At 41.9% G+C, this 17,704-nt stretch overlaps 1 protein-coding gene across 14 annotated transcripts in view; it reads right to left on the bottom strand.

Annotated features, from left to right (window-relative positions):
- The window catches only part of PCNX1 (pecanex 1), a 247,314-nt gene that overhangs the window by 68,379 nt on the left and 161,231 nt on the right, over positions 1–17,704 (bottom strand). For 4 of the 14 annotated variants that reach the window (XM_024739608.1, XM_024739609.1, XM_024739621.1 and 1 more), the window contains 2 exons: positions 17,273–17,413; positions 11,833–17,085 (listed from right to left, as the gene is read on the bottom strand). In XM_024739608.1, coding sequence (XP_024595376.1) covers positions 16,945–17,085; positions 17,273–17,413 — 282 coding nt within the window. In that variant the 3' untranslated portion in view covers positions 11,833–16,944. Of the gene's footprint in view, positions 1–3,599; positions 3,675–8,809; positions 10,988–11,832; positions 17,086–17,272; positions 17,414–17,704 lie in introns of those variants that run through there. The other 10 variants (XM_024739610.1, XM_024739611.1, XM_024739617.1 and 7 more) reach the window with 7 other exon arrangements.

The following is a 17,704-nucleotide window of genomic DNA, read 5'->3' as shown; positions in this document are numbered from 1 at the left end:
CGAGAGGCTGCTCCTGTGATGTCACCAGGAAACCGCCCAGGCGGGAAAGATCGCTCTGAGGTGTTGGAAGCACGCCACTCTCGGCAGGCAGCCCGCTGACCTTGTCGCAGTCACCTGTCCCTGCCTGTCACGGTGGAAGCAGGGCAGAGGCCCCCTCTGCCTTCTCCCGAGAGGCCGAGTGGCTGAGACACACAGTGTCCCCGCAGGTCCTGGGAGAAGGTCCAGCTCCATAGCCTCAAGGGACGGCTCCTGCGAGGCTCAGTGAAATGATGGAGAGAAAGAACGACTCGGCAAGACCTGGGATGCTCTAAGGGCAGTTCTGATGGTGAGGTTTATGACCGCGGAGCCCACGTTTAGCTGGAGGCAAGGGTTCAGAGGGGCCTCGCAAATAGGCACGGGCATCAAGCAGTAAACATGAATCCGGGAGCACAGGCAGGGTAACTACCCCCAGGTAGTTTAACAGGCTCCGAGAGCCTTGTCCTTTTGTTAGTTTTTGTTCCTCACACCTCTTCTGGCACGTGTGTCTCTGGGGCTCCAGCCCACCCAACACACCCCGGCCCTCAACGCCTCCCCAGCCTGGGCTGAGCGCCTGCTGCCACCTGCTGGCAGTTTACGTGAGGACACCAATGAGGCAGCCGCTGCTTCCCCTCCTACATTCTGTTTGCAGAGACGGGGAGCTTCCTTGGCATTTCCTTCACGGACAGAAGGAAAGGCCATTCGGCACGCCACTGCCGCGCTCCGTTGAGATGTTCCGTCCCCGCGCACAGCACAGTTCAGGGAGATGGGACACACGAGGGGGCGTGGGGGGGGGGCGGGTGTCACCGCCGGTAGGGCAGGTCGCAACAAGATAGCTCTGTCCTTCCCAGCCCTCCAGGAAGCTGTCTCCTTTTCAGTCAGGGATCTGGGCACCTCTTGAGGGAGGAAAAATACAAGCTCCGAAGCTAATGGAAAAAGCTCCAGCACATCACAGGATTTATCTTCTTAGCTACACACCCACTCACGTTGCAGACTGAAATCCTGGCACGTCCAGACTCCTCCACTGGTGCGTGGTTTCAATTGTGAGCTCCTTGAGGTCAAGGGCCTTTCGTGTCCATAATCTGTACCTAGCACATGGCCGAGCACAGAGGGGGTATTAAATGTTTCTTCAGTGAAAGACCTCTCATGCCATCAGGTCAGCATAGCCTGTCAATTCATCTTCCGGAAGCCATCTCTTGTCTGTAGCTTTCCTCTTTACCCCCAGCGTCAGTTGGTGCTATGTGCCACCCCTTGACCGCTGAAACCTAAGGCCCTCCCCAGGAACTGCCCTCCTTCCAAAGGAAGCTACTTCACCAAGGTTGAGTCTCCTCCGGGAGACTAGTCATATCCAGTAACTAGTCAGTGCCGGCAGGGGCGGTTCCAGCCTCTGTACCTGAAACCGGGATAACTTGGACCATCGAAGCCCCAGAGCTTCCCGTGGGACAGGCTGAGGCCTTGGCTGTGACTGCATTGCAGCACATCTTCTCCCTCCGCCCACCATGCACCCTTCACCCCTCCTAGGTTGAGGGCTCTCGATGCACCAGAGAAAGACAGCAAGAGGCTGAGGACAATTACTTGCCTATTTAAGGCAAAGAGTCAATGTTAGAGGGGCCTCCTTGGTAGCACGTAGAGGTTCCTGTTCTCCTTCAGCGAGAGGGCAGAGCAGCTGAGGCCTGGCCCAGGACAGAACATGAAGGGAACAGAGCTTCAGAGAAGACTGAATTTTCGACTTAGCGGGTGTGCCATGCCAAGGACAGGGCCTGGCTGGGAAACAGCTGAGACTTGAGAGAGGGATTGTGACGTGTCTGGAGCTCCCTGTGAGACTGGCCGATGCCTCTGTTGTAACTGCACTGCAGGTCAACTTGACGCTCTTGACAACCTTGAGGCCCCAGATCCCCAAACACTGGCCTGCAGATGTGACCCGCTCTCCGCTGCTTGAAGATGACTCAAAGGTCGCTCATCCCCTCCCACCTCCCCTCCTGGCTCCCTGGCCCATAACTGGTCAGGTCACAACATCACCTGGCCAGGGGTGCGCTGGGGCTGCTAGGGGAAGAAGGGGCTAGGGGTTGAGGAGCCCCGGCCAGTGTGAGCTGGCAGAGGCCAGGAGGCTGTATATGAGGCTGGATCTGGAGGGTGCTGAATTAAGAGAAACGGAATACAAAGTTGGAAAAGAGAGAGTTTATCAATATGAGAACACTCTCCTATGACAGAAGATTGATATCCTGGCAAAGCCCCTAAAAGATTATGCAAATATACTGCTAGGCTGGTTCCCAGAAGGCTGGAAAAAGCAATAATCCATATACTAAGTAGAACAGAAATGCCAGAATTGCAATGATAAGTGGCAGAGAAGGAATCCAAGGCTCAGAGAAGTGGGCATGCTAAAATGGGTATGTTGCATAAAGTCAGAAAACGCACCAACTACATTCCACGGGAAGGAGGGCCAGCCTCCTATCACTTTGTTTAGCAAAATGATAAGAAATGTGTTGGTGACAAGGGCACCAGCACGACTGAGAAAGGTTAGTGGGGGCTGTCCTCTGTGGGCCAGGGCTAATGCTAGAAGATGCTGTTATAGAGCAAGATTCCTTGATAGCAGTGGGATGACAGAGTCTCAAATTAAAAGAGGCTAGGAAGCACAAAGCATCAGAAGCAAGGTGGATGCAATGATTGTGATAAGGAGCAAAGAAAGCATGACAGCTGGGGAGACTGACCCAGAGGGAACGTGGAAATGGTTACTAGAACATGGCATTCAGAAGGGCAAGACAGAGAAACAGGCACCAACAAGGGTATCGTGCAATCTATACAAGCAAAAGAAATCAAGGGGGCTTCCCTGGTGGCGCAGTGGTTGAGAGTCCGCCTGCTGATGCAGGGGACACGGGTTCATGCCCCGGTCCGGGAAGATCCCACATGCCGCGGAGCGGCTCGGCCCGTGAGCCATGGCCACTGAGCCTGCACGTCCGGAGCCTGTGCTCCGCAATGGGAGAGGCCACAACAGTGAGAGGCCCGCATACCGCAAAAAAAAAAAAAAAAGAATCAAGGAGGCTGAGGGAAGTACCCCAATAAGAACTTAAAATCTGTGGCCCAGTTTCTGGGTCTGGGCCGGCTTTCAGACCTGGGAGTCAGTGACTGAAGGAAAAGCTGGGCCCTCAGGAGGAAGGATCCTGCAATACCACAGCAGCATATACAGAATGATTCCCTCTGTCCTTCCCCAAGGGATCTATGGGCCAAGGTGAAAATCCAGAGATTCTAATGACTGGGTGGACACAGCAACAGGACCTGAGGTGTCATGGATACTGGGCACCCAAAGCATCTTCATGATCCCTGTTAGAATGCGGGTCAGGGAGGCCTAGGAGAACCATATAAATAAAATACAAATAAAGTCCTAGTGAAGGTCTGGTTTAGAGTGGGCCCACTGGGTCCACAGACCTGCCCAGTGTTTTATCCCTCATCCCTGAATGTATGATCAGAGTGGGCATACTTGGTAGTCAGGCAAGCCAACTAGTCAACCACACCAGGGAAGGCCGAGTGGAAGAATATGAAACTCCCTCCGACCCCATCCCTCCACCCAAGACGGTAAATCACAATACCTGTAGGGATGAGAAGAGATATAAAGGAGAGGGGTGGTGGCTCTCATATTCCCAACTGATTCACTAGTCAGGTCCCTACAAAAAACACAAATGCAAATTAACACTGCTTCAGGTACATGGTCACTCTGGCAAATGTATTCTTATCCATCTCTACTGAGAATGAAGGTCAGAAGCAGTCTGCACTCATGTGACGTGGATAACACTGTACATTTACGGTCTTCTGCCCTCCCTCAAAAGGCATGAAGGAAGCTGTGTAGACATGTTGCAGAAAATCACATTGGTCCCCTACATTGATGACATCACGCCAGTCAGACTGGATGATCAAGAAGGGGCAAGTGTGGTAGGAGATAAAGCCTATAAAAATTCAGAAGCCTGCTGGAACTTCCCCTTCAACGTAAAGGACTCTTTTCTCCCATGACTAAAAAGGACTCAGAATGCCCATAGGTCAACGTGGATTCTGAAGTCTGCAAAGTCCATTTGTGAGAACACTGCTCTGACCCATTTGCCAAGTCACATGGAAAGCTTTGAGTGGGGCCCAAAGGAGAATGACTCTGCAGCCAGTCCAGGATGTGGTGTAAGCGGTCTTGCCACTTGGTCCTTACAACCTGGTAGATCTTATGATATTTAAAGCATCTATGATGGGAAAAGATGCTGTGTAGGGTTTATGGTAAACCTAATTGGAGAATCACAATGCAGACTCATAGGATTCTGGAGTAAGGCCATGGCATTTATACCAGCTCCTGGTTTGCTGCTGGCCTTGGTAGAGAGTGCCTGGCTACGTGACTTGTCAGACATTAAGCCGTAAGCCTGCATAGGCTCAGCAGCAACCCATTTGAAAACGGAAGTGGTACACAGGGCATTGGACATGAGCAGGGAGAGGGGACACAGGTAGGCTGCATGAATAGGCAGCCCAGGCTCCCCGCCATGTCATTCACTGCTGTCGCACAAGCTCACCCCTATGGCTAAGGGCATGTGTCCCTTATAACCAACTTACAGAAGAGGAAAAAGGCCAAGTTTGGTTCACAGGTGGGTTCCTGTGGTAGGTAGATGCAAGCCAAAAATGGACTGTTGCTGCAACGCAGCCCCACTCAGGTGGCCCCTTTAAGACAGCGGCGAAGGGAAATCACTGCAAGGCAAAAATCAGGCTATCCAGTCGTCCACTTTGTGTGGAATCAGAACGAGCCCAAGGCCAGAAAAAACATGAACAAATGGGAGTAGCAAATGGCTTGGCTGATTGGCCAAAGACCTAGGAGGAGAAAGATAAGGTGGTCAGGGACACAGCTTGGGGCACATGGTTGGTCTATGGGAGTGGGCATGGTGTATAAAAATCTTTGAATGGCGTTAATGGCCACCAGAGAGCATCTACGATGGAAGAGGCACTAAACAACCAAGTGGTCCAAATGACTTGGGCAGTTGATACCTGCTATATTCTTCATCAGTCACTGCTGTGCTGGCAAAATGTGTGCATGAAACGAGTAGCCATGGTGGCGGCAATGGCAGATACACAGTGGATTCCATTCACCAAGGATGGTCTAGCCACTGATGTTGCCAGATGTTTAACCTGAGTGCTAGAGATCACTGCTGTATTTTGTATATTGACTCAATACCCACCCCTCAAGGAGAAAAACCATCCACCTGAAGGCAAGTGGACCCCTTCCACTCTAGGTGGGGCAGTCATTTATCGTGACTAGAATTGACACACATTATGAGAATCGGTCTTGCCTTTCCTGCGTGCAGGGCTTCAGCACTATGATCATATGAGGGTTTACAGAGTGTCAGACCCACTGACACAGGATTCCATGTGGCACTGAATAGGACCGTGGGACTTTACAGCAAAGAGAGTGAAACAGTGGGCACATGGTCAGGGGATCTACTGGTCCTACCATGTGCTGGAAAAGTTACTGCTCTGATAGGACAATTAAGTGACATTTTAAACGTGCAGCTGAGGTGCCAGTTTGGAGACGATATCCTGTGAGGATGCGGCACCACCCACGCTTCAGGATTGCAGGATACATCCTAAATCAATGACCATTCTAGTGGCTCAGTGGCCCCAACTGGCGGAATACACCAGACTGGGAACCAACAAATAGAAATGGGAACGGTCCCGCTAACCATCTTTACCAAGGACCCTCTTGGGGAACTTGTGCTTCCTAGTCCCACAACTTTAGGCTCAGTGGGTCTAAAGAACCTGGTTTCCAAAGGGAGAAATCTTCTGTCAGGGGATATAGCAGGAGTCCCATTCAACTGTAAGCTACGGCTATCACCCAGTCACTTTGGGTCCTTTGTGCAATGAGGCCAGTAGACATGAAAAGTCACCACCACGTTCTTTCCTTGGTGGAAAGGAAATTAGGAGAGGTGGGGCTGCCGTCACGCAATGGTAGGAGGAGAGACACACGGGGCATCCAGGTGATACACTGGAGTGTCTCTTGGTAATCCCTTGTCCAATTTAAATGGAAAATGGTCAGTCAGGTACAGCAGTCACTGTTTGAGAAGGGCCTGGTGACCAGAGGCTCAGAGCTCTCAAGGATGAGGGAGTCTGGGTCATCCTAGCAGGTAAGCTTAGCGGTAAGAGCAGGTAAGCACCTAGACTAGCAGAGGTGCTCGTCAGGAGAAATCTCAAAAGGGTGATAGAGGAGGAGTACTGCCGCCCCAGGGTGTGTCCTCAGAACATCTCAGAAGGGCTCCAGATCTTCCCATGGATTTTTAACTAAAGCCTTTTTTGTAACTGCATCAACAGTTCATCAATCCAGCTTTTCCTGCTCCCTCACCTATACTGTCCCTGAAGAGCACTCTCCAACAAACTGTGCAAAACCCCCAGCCTCAGAGTCTGCTAACTAACGCCCTACGGTCAACACCTCAGTCCCAGCCAACACTGCCTCAAGGCTGAATCACAACAGCCTCCGAGGATGTCCTCAGGGCTTCCCTTGCAATTCAAATGTCCTGGACACCACCCCCCAGATCTTCTCCATCATGCCACTTATTATGTGGATTATCTCAGGCCAATTACTAAAAATAAGGTAGACAAAACTTGTATGCCAATGGAAAACTGCATCGTCTATAGCATACTTCTCTGTCTTATCAGGTTCTGATTCTGAGGGAGTTATTTTATAACTTTGTAAAATGTAGGTATCGCATAAGTCAGGTAAATTCTGTCTCCTCTAGTAGAGGTTCAGTGGACAAAAAACCAGAACAATTTGTCTCCATTTCACAGTTCATTTTTAACATTCTTTTACTCCACATACACTTGTACCCTTTTCTAAAAAATTTAAATTTGAATGTGTTATAACACGTGGTTAGTTCTTCAGATTGATGCATCAGATAAAGCCTTGAACACATGTGGTACATTTTTATACCTGAGGACCATGATTTTACCTTTTCCTCAAAATTATCTTTTAAGCCTCAATTTTCACATATGCAAGACAGTAGAAACATACGGCAGGTTCGTTGTGAATTTACCTGGCACACAGTTTACTTCGATAAACACTTTTCAAAGAGAGTCATTACTGCTTTATATAGAGTCCTTTTGCTCAGATTTGCAATGGAAATATAATTTATTACTTTCCAGAATCTTTAATCTGGCAAGAGTTATCATATGCCAGCCCTTTGCCACAGACATGTCAGCATCTTGTTTTAATGTCTTTACACTATTAGATTGCGTCTAACCAGTCTGTCAGTGTCATTTATCTTCCGTCCTTGACTACTGAATATTTTCAAGGTAATTTACAACAATCCCTTTCAAGCTAAACAGATCCTGAATTTTAAACTTTTTAAAATTAGATTTTGCTTTTAATCTCTTAAAACACGTTTGCTCTTAGTTTAAAAGTTATGAGACATTTTCCCCTCCCCAAACTGATGGGTGTATTTGGAGAAAATAATTAAATTATTCTTAGTTGGAAATGTAATGAAGTAGGAGGTGTAGTAAATTTGTGTCCTCTGAACTGTAAGATAAAGAGATTTTCCCATGTTTCAACTAGTGAACTTCACACCAGTGGGTAAGACCAATTCTCTGCAATGGAAGCAGGAGGGCGAGGTGTTGAGTATCCAATTAAAGCATCTCAGCAGAAGCAGAAGCTGAGTGTAACACAGTCGTACTGACACACCTGAAGGAAGAATGTGACAACAGAAGAAATGTGGTCTGCTTGGAGCCTAGAAAAAGGAAGCCAAAGATCAAAATTTGACAATGTTTACTGCAGAGTGAAAAAACTAAGACTGATGGACATAAATATTCCATCACTAAAAAAAGTAGAAAAATTATAAAGCATGCTTTTCCCAAGGCAGGAAAAAAAAATGTTCAGAATTATAAAAAATGATGTTCCTTGTGCTCTTAATTCTATGTCCATAAACTCACTTCTGATGACCAAAGTGGCCTAACAGTTACCTTCTGATATGAGGCTGCGAGTGCCCTAATCTCCTAATCTGCCCTAATTGACTGAAAATGCCAGTCAATAAACTGGCATTTTCATCAACATATTGACCTTCTACTACTTTCATTAACTGCTTCTGAAGTTAATTCAGGTTCTGACAAAATCAAGTTTGAGTACTAACCCTAACAAACCCCAAAGCCAAGCATATCTGAAGAGCCAGTCTGCCTCTCTCCAGAAACTCTCTCTCCACATTAATTCTAGCTCTTAAGCCATCTTCCTCCTTTACCTAAAACACACTCTGTGCAACTTTAGCTACAAAGGGATGCTAATGAAAACTTCATTATGAAAAAATGCCTCCTAAATTTAACCTTATTCTTCATGTTCTCTAGAAGTGCAGGGGCTGAGGAGCTTGTATTTTTTAGGCCCAATACCCAGTTCTATGAGGCTTGCTGTGTTGGCCGTGGGCAGATGAGCCAGTGCTTGCCTTGGTGGTGACAGCTCACCATCTAATCACTGGAGACACCAGAGCTTTCCCTGCTTCAGTACTTGTCATTTCTTTGGCCCTCTCACCCACGGCCCAGATAACCTGTAAGTTTTCTTTCTGACCTGCATACCCAGAGGGTGAACCAACACAGATTGAGAAAGAGAGATGTTAACTAGAACATGTCAGAACTCGTGCAATTGGAGAGTTCTCTCGTTTCCAGAAAGGAAAAGATATTATCCAAGTGAAGTATTTTCTGCCTCCCGTCCTCTGGCCCCATATTTTTGAAAAAAAAAAAAAAAAAAAAAGGAAGTCTAAGGTCTTACAAAATGAATTATAAGCCTCTGGACTGGATGGTTTTCAGTAAATAAACCATTTTATTTCTCCAAACACTCAACTCACTCAGCTCAGCAGATTAAAGCTTTAAGAAACTACCACTTAGCAAATTTTAGTGAAGTAACAAGACAAGAATATTAACAATTATCTGAAAAGTCTATTCAAATATTCCTCTCTTTTCCAGCTACATATATGTATGAAGTCAGGTTTTCTTCATATCCTTCAATCAAAATAATGTAACGCAACACATCGTATGTAGCAGCCGATAGCTCAGATGTCTTATGCAATTTTTAAAATTTAGAAGCACTGTTTTAAATAAAAATGTTATGTTAACATGTAATGAGTTCATTATTAGTTCATTTAGAAATAACATCTTTAGTATTTGTTGTTTTAATTCCTAATGCAATAGATATCAGTAAATATAAGTATTTCTTACATAAAAAGAAGTTCTTTGGTAGCGGGGGGCTCAGTAATTTTTTTAAATGTCAAAGTATTCTGAGACCAAAAAGTTTGAGATGTGCAGTCCTAGAGAAATCCAACTTACCATAACTAACTAAAAAAGGAATAGGAAATCTGAGTAGTCCTTTAGAAACTGAACCCATCATTAAAAGCCTTTTCCTAAAGATCATCCTATGTCTAGGTGTTTACTTTTTTCTTTTTTTCCCCAACAAGTTTAGGAAGGAAATAATTTACATGGAGAAAAGCAGAAGCACGATGAGATGTAAGGCAGCCCCTCAGAAAAAAAGAGCAAACACTTGGACCTAGTCCACCTCAGTTTCTGTTCTAGGTCTTTCTGTTCTAGGTCTGCTACAGATGCATCCTAAAAGAAACACCTTATTTTGTAGGTAGTCTGAGCCTTCGTTTCTTGAAAACAATACTCAAGTTCCAAAATGCTATGTACAGAACAGTTGCGGACATTGTGGCCAACTCCTTTGCACACATCGTATAGCAACCATGCTGTTTGCTGAGTGAACTCTGGGTTCCGGGCTAAGCTCTGATTTGTCTGAGCCAATCGTGGGGACTGTTCTTATCAGTGACCAGTTCAGGAAATCAGGACATAGGGACAGGTTAAGGATCTTGCATATGTCAACTCTTACATTAATGAGATGCAAGGAGAAATATGCTCAGGCTTCTGGGAGATTTTCCCACTTAAGGGAGGTAACAGGAAGTGTTTTATTCTGAATGATAATGTGTATGGAGTGAGGTCTAGAAATAGACACTTAGTTCCAGTCTGAAAAGAAAGCCAGCATACACAGGAGGGCAGAGTTGAGAAAATGAGATACACGGAGCCGGAGTAACATGATTAATCAATCCTGAAAGCCCAGTTTACCTTTCATTTTATAATGAGCCAATTTCCTGTTTCAGGAACTTTGAATTGGGTTTTTTCTTCCTTGCAACTGTGAGCATTCTAAGTAAGTATTTTAGAACTATTTAAATAGTATCTTAATGCAATTGTACCAAAGGAGCCATCCCCAAATTTATAAGCTAGATAAACCTGCATTTTGTCTAAAAAAAAGGTATACCTTACTTCAGCCATTTGTACTCCACTGTTGAGTTCCCACTGGGACATCCTGTGTTATTAACTAGTACACAACCGAGAAGTGGTGGGTGTTTTTTGAGAGCAAACCCATTAACAGTATTAAAAACACTGCTTTTGGTATCTGATAAAATTCAGTGCTGGCCTGGGACGGTGACTATATGATAAAGACAAGTCAGGATGCTTGTGCTTCAGGATGGGACTGGCCTGGAGTATCCTTACATGGGCCCGGTTACTATGGATTCATACAATGGCCTTGGGAGCAAAAAGGAACCCTGGACTAAAAGATGACTTTTCCCTTTCAGCACAGTTTACTGGGCACTGAAACTGAATGGTTTCTTAAAAGGCTTTCAGATAAGACGGATTCACCTCTTACCACTTGCTGTTAATATATATCCTGAGAAATTACAGAGCGATCTAGGGATCCTCTTGTACCAAATTACATTTTTCTAAGCATGAAGTTCAATCATATTTAGTTTTCTTTAATAAGCACATATGAATGGGGGAAAAGGGGAATAAAACAAACGTTTTATATAGTAAGTGCTGAATGAATACCCCAAAAGCCATCATTTCGTCACGTCCTTACTTCACAAGGTGTGTTTTACCTTCCCCAGAGGAAAATGCACCTACATGGTGAGATTCATCGGTCACAGGCCAACATTTTCAGATCCTTTAGGAGAAAAAAAAATCCTAAGTAAACTGCACTTTACGAACAACGAAGAGCTTTTAGGGGACCCAAATTTCAGGTCAACTCCCTTTTGAATCTCTGGCTCTAAGATTAATGTAGATCACATACACAGAAAATCCCTTTCTTTGAAGATGTGTTTCATTTAACCAGCATGTTTCCTGTCACTAGAAAAAATACTGTCCTGTAAGATCCTATAAGACTAAATGCCATTACATTTCTAGGTGTGCCACTGTGATCCTGGGCAGGAAGACAGCAACCTGTTTGGGACTCTGATGCCAATGGCACGTCACCTGCACCCTGCTGGCTTTGGTTGTTATTTATAGTTAAAATGACTCATTGAAGGATTAATAAGTGACTCAGTCAAGAGTGTATCTATTATCACTGTAAGTCAGCTTGCATTTCCTTGAAGTATTATACATGAAATCAGTGGGTTAGTACACACACCAAGTTAGCATTTGTCTGATTTTGATGACTATAACCTGTATGTTCTTTCCATTTTCTGTACTGTAATTTAGTGTGATACAGTGAACATGTACGCATTTTCATCCATCATCCTACATGTTCCATCTGATATTATATCATTAATAGGACACATTCAGATAGGTTCAGAAGATGTAAACTACAACCTTTCTGCCAACTGTGAAAAGCTATCCTTTTATTATGAAATTTATACATTTCTATTATAAGCTGAATCCCATGTTAATAGGTCAAAGCTTCTGTTTAAAATGATGATTTTCAGAACCAAGTACATGTTTTTAAAATATGCTAGGCAGAGCTTAATATGGTAAACTCTGATTTTTCTTAATTTGACAAAAATGGACAGAAGGCAAAATGAAAAAAAATTTATTTCCTCCGTGTTTTATCCACTGTCGATACTGTATCTTTGATGCAATATATTTGCAAAGAGAAAACAATCTCAGCTTTTAGTTTCCATTTTAAACATCTACCGTATTTACAAGCTGTTTAGAATAACAAACACTCAGACACGCGCATACACACACACTCACAGACACACGTGAGTACATATATTCTTATCTCTGGTTTATACTGAATGCTGGTAGAGGCAATGAATACTTTCAGAGCCCATGATCAGAAAAGGGAAACCCATTCTCCTTCCTCCCACCTACCTTCCTGGAATCATTTTCAGTATTCTTTCTTCCATTTCCTCATGCAGAGCTCATTGCCAGACTTGTACAGGGTTAAGGTAATCATTTTTTACAATTTATTTTTACTTAAACTATAATAAACTTTAAAAAAGCATAAGCAGACATGATTTTCCCCCCCATTTCTATTATTTTGGTTGTAGAATCAAGTTTCATATATAAAAAATCTTGTTTAACCACAATTATGCTAAATCCAAGAGTCATCTGGAGCAGCCATCTCATTCTCGACTACTACTCTGCTTTGAATTCCAGGGTATCACCCCATCTGTGCAAATACCATGCAGGAATTCATCCTTATCACAATCTTAGATGACCTTTCTTCCTTCTAGCTTGGATCCTCTGAATCATAAATTGTCAGGTACAGAGCTGAAGCATAGAAAAAAGGTATAACCCTATATAATAGGTGTGCCTTAGAAGAGAGCTGTCATGTAACCTTGTGATGACACTCAGCTCTGGTCCCCCAAAGAATGTTATGCTGCTTCCATAAAACGGCAGATAATGAAGTTCAGTTCACAAATAGAACTTATTTTCTCTAATTCAGAAAGAATATGTGGCTGATAGGCAGTAAAGAGAAATTCTTATCACACATAATTCTTGACAAGATGACTCTGGAGAGGGGATTCAAAGCAGAAAATATACATCTGTTTCAAACAAAATTAATACTTCACTCACATACCTACCAGATATATTTGTATAATAATTAACTTCTTTCCAATCACCTAAACAAAATGAGAAGGACTAGGTATATATGAACCAGATTTTTTTAAAAAACTGAAGTGAAGAAAAGAGAGGCTGGTTTTTTAACACTTAATTAAAAGAAAACTATACATATCCAACATAATATTAAAATTTATGCTGCACAAATACATGGTAATAGCTAATTTTCCTCTTTCTCCAGATAAATAAAACTCAATTTCCATATATGACTGAAACAGAAAGTTCAAAGTCCATTAATGGGCTCCAAGTATCATCTTAGCCTTGAATGACATCTTACCCTTGGTCTGTGTCCAAGCAAAGTAATTTTATGTGATTAAAATATACTACAAAAAAGAACAAGAATGAATATTGAGGACTTTAAAAAAAAGGGGGGGGGCTGTGTCCATATTCATGAAAAAGTAATGAAAACAAACACAAAAGTCAATCACAATGCGGGCAACCATTTATAGTTTTGTAGCCAGTGAACATAAATTCAAAGAATTCTCATGCAAAATTATTGTTATCTTCTTCTCAAGTCCCATATTTAGGAGGGAAGAGTTTTGAAAGAAAACAGTAACCTTAGTCTCTGGGCAAATTGTAAGTTTAAAAGACTCAGTTCTGGATGAATGTGACTCAGTGCAATAATCCACCAAATGAAGGTTTCCTAAGCAGAGGCAGAAGGCTGCTCAGAAGCAAAGCGGGATTCATTAAGGCTAAGCTACCCTTGCTTAGATTTGAGGCTGTTTTTTTCTTTATATTTTGATATGAGATGGAAAAGTAAACTAACCCAGGAAGAAAAATACATCTTTTTAATGAGCTGTTGTTTCTTACGTAAAAACTTGTATTTTCACTGCCTGACATTTGGTACACAGAGTAATTTTCCATAGCTCACTCGGGAGAGAAATCTTGTCTGACTAATTCTGTTTCAAGGGTCTGTAGAAGTGTCTCAGATTTACTTGAAATATTAAAAAAAAACAACTTCAAATCTAATGGAAGTTAATCTTCCAGTAATGGAAACTCAAAGAAGGCAGAACACTGATGAAGTCTGTTCGCTAATTTCCTGAAAGGTAATTAATCTCCTTTTACCTTAAAAATACAGAGCCTCACCACCTACTCTCCCAAGTCCCTTAAAGATCAGCATCTTGTATTAATCTAGACTTTTGGAAAAATTATAGTTCTTTAGAAAAAAGTGAACATATAAAGTTTTATCAAGTATTGAAAAATGGTGTAAAAATAGGGCTTACACCAAGTTATAAACCGGAAGATTAACCAAAAATTTGAGTTATAAAATGATTTTTAACACTGAATAACAACAGCAGCAAAAGAGCTAGGAATTTATAACTTATTCCAGAACTCTCTCTAAAGGGGGAAAAAGCGAAATCAAACAAGAAAAAAACCCGAAAGATATCGATAAAACTATTTAAAGCAAATGAAAAAAACTAGTGTTTTAATTACATATTTTTACTTTCAAATTATGGAACTCTGAACGTTTTGGCAACTGTGAACTAAAGATGCTAATGTGTGTATACTGGAGTCTTATATACTAATCAAAAAGGCTAAGCAGGGAATCTAAATGAACAGCTCACTAATCTCCAAGGGGGTGTGGGGTGGCAGGGGACAGGGTTGAATAAGACATGTATAATCAACTTAATTAATGAAAGTGTGTATATTTCTATATTATACTTTAGTTCCAATTATGTTTAAGACATGACTCCTTCTTTAATTATCAATGCTTCCCCTGATGCAATTATTAGAAAAGTACTATGATTTTAAAAAGACTATATGTTTTAGTCTTAAACATTTGAAGTTCAGGTTTTTTCTTTTTCTCTGTGTAGGAAAATGAAGTATCTTCTATTTAAGACTGGAAAGGCTCCACTTATCTTCTCATCTAGGCAATGACCATGAAGAGATCATATTCATCTCAGAAAGGGAACAAGCAGCAGGGAGCATAATTCCTCTGAGAGGATTTTAGATAATACAGATAGACAAACAGATCATATATTCAGTTTCAGAAGAAAAAAGAAGAACCTGAACCTTAATGGCATATTGTAGATTTGCCAAAATAAGGCAAACACAGAATATAATGAGAGCATCAGGAAAAATACATTTTAACTGGTCAATTTAGAAAGGGTACCTTTGTGTAAATGTTCAGTAAATCATTTGACAAAAAGTTTTTCAACAGTAAGTTCTGCAAAGTGTGTGAAGTCTGGAAACCTCAACACAAGGCACATTGGCTCCTGAATACCCACAAAAATTTAAAATTGGAAAAAGTAAAAGTAAATGGGTTTTGGAGTGAAAATGCAATCAGAGGCTATATATTAGCTATTTACTTCCTTAGCTTTCATTCCTTTCACTGAAGTGTCATGTGATACTGTAAGATCTACATCAGAATTAGGAGGAAAAACAGCTTCTATCTCCTCTCACCTCATCAGAAGACACTTTAAACCCACGCTGCCCAATACAGTAACCACTAAGCACATGTGGCTAGCAAGTACCTGAAATACGGCTAGTACCACATGGTGAAATAGCAATACTTTGGATATAATGGACTAAACAAAATGTATGACTAAAATTAACTTCACCTGCTTCTTTTTACTTTCCATTCACAGGGGGCAGAAAGATGGCTGCTCCTAAATGCTCAGATGTACAGTCTTCTTTGGAGTTTCACACAAAAGGAGAAAAATTTTCTGAAGGATTTAAAAAACGCCATATGTTGAAAATTAAATCTAAACTGCAGTTCCCACCTAGTCTAATTGTAAATCTGAGTTATATATTTCCCTGAATACATACATTTAAAAAAAAACCAATAAAATTTAAGTTATGAGACAACATATGAATTAAGTCAAGTTCATCACGGTTATAAATATTTCAAATTACAGCTACACACTATAAATCACAGGAAATAAAATTCAAGTAATAGAATAAGAAGAGAGGAGGAAAATAACAGGCAAAGTCTTAAAGAGGGATATAACAATAAGAACTGCACCATTTGGATAATTTTGTTTGAAAAACTTTTACTTGATTAACTGAACTGCATGTGAATAACTTCAAGAGCTAAGAACTCTTAAAATAAAAGGCAATCCATCCTTTCTTTAAATTCCAGGACGTTCACCTTCTTCTTTGAAAAGCAAAAGTATTTTCTTCCCAGAACTGACCCCAGCAGAACTTGCCCCAAGTGGGAGAAACAGGGTAGCTGGGACGCACACAGTGTTGGAGCCTATCTGAAATGTGGACACAGGAGCTGGCAGGAGTGTTCACGGGACTGAGTCACTGACTACTGGCTCCGGGAAATGCCAGTGATGAAGCTACGTGTATCTTGAGATTAAGTATTCATTTTAAAGGAAACATCCAATGGACTGGCATGAAGTACAGACTATTAAAGAAAAATGAGCAGCACAGTTCCTGCTACGTATAAGGAAAGGGAAGGGGTTAATCCCAAAGGCAATTTAAATAATGGTATTTTATTTTTATATATAAATAAATGTTCTGAGAAATCTCAGACTTTATAGTGCATTGTAAAAAATTAGTGCAGTTTTTTTCATTAAAGTTTTTAGCGCTCAAGGAATAAGATAAATCTATGTCTGTTCATAGTCTTTTTCACTGTACATTAAACTTTTATACTGCTATATGTCAAACTGAAGGTTTCTACACTTGTCTGTTTTTAAAAATCAAGGTAAATGGATTTCATGTTTTATGACAAAACATGGCAATTATTTTTGGCAAAAAAATTAGAAAAATATGAGATCATAGTTTAGAAAGCAAGAGTTTGTTGATTTAAAGCATAGGCAATGCATAGGAAAAAACTTTTTTTAAGGATGTATTTTAACAGAACTTTATCCTTCATGCACGATGTTTTCTCAGCAGCTAACTTAAAAAAATATTTCAGCTTTATTTGGGGATGGAGACAGTGACAGGAGTCAGGGTGAAGGGCGAAGGAGAGGTGCTTAACCAAGCCCACTCTATGTTCAAGTCTCTCCTACAGGATCAAAGGGATACCTGCAGGCATCTTCTGCTCTCTCCTCTTTTTTTCCAATCTCTTGGAATTTTGAGGGAAAAGAAATGAAGTTATAAAACACTGGCTCACACTTCAGCCCCAAGTTCTAGTACCCCAGTTTCGATTACAGTCACGTATTTATCTTCAATTTGAACCAGAAGTACTGTCTTGTCGATGTGGGATCTAGTACCTGGATCTCTGCTGCAAGGCACCCAACGGTGAATCACCTAATGTTTCAGAATAAAACAAGCAGTTAGTGGCAGAGACCCTGAATACACTCACAGACTCTATCCTTAAGATTAGAGGTAGTAATTCAGTTTGGTAATTAAGCATAAGTACATAAATCAGCTAAAAACCAGGCATACCAGTCAGGCTACAAAAAAGTCAGAGCACCAGCTTCGTAGGAGAACTTACGTGGCCTTCCATGCCCTCCTGGGGACTCCAGTCTTTCCAGCTGTTTCGCCCAGCTTTTAACCGAATACCCTCATCAGGCCACTGCAGCTCTTTCCTTTTTGACAGGTTGATCCCATCCAGAATCTGACTGGGATCCACAATCTGCAGTATAAATAAATATGGATCATTCATTCAAAAATGAATGAATGAATTCAAAAATTCATATTCCCCTTGATGACAAATAATTATATAATCCCAAACAGAATTTCTTTCACAGTGTCTCAAATTCTCCACTGACTATAACGGAATAAAAAACCACCTAAAGAGCTACCTGAACTCCTTTTAGCCTCCTAGGAGACCTTAACTGCAATGGTCACATAACCATGGCTGAAGAGGGAACAAATACCACCAGTGAAAAACTGCTTGCTTTCAGTTTTTTTTTTTTTTTTTTTT

Source organism: Neophocaena asiaeorientalis, unplaced genomic scaffold (genome assembly GCF_003031525.2).
Source record: "Neophocaena asiaeorientalis asiaeorientalis breed wild unplaced genomic scaffold, Neophocaena_asiaeorientalis_V1.1 scaffold348, whole genome shotgun sequence".
In the NCBI taxonomy this organism is placed as follows: Eukaryota; Metazoa; Chordata; class Mammalia; order Artiodactyla; family Phocoenidae; genus Neophocaena; species Neophocaena asiaeorientalis.
Note: the sequence above shows the minus strand (reverse complement) of the source record. Positions and strands in the feature narration are given on the sequence as shown.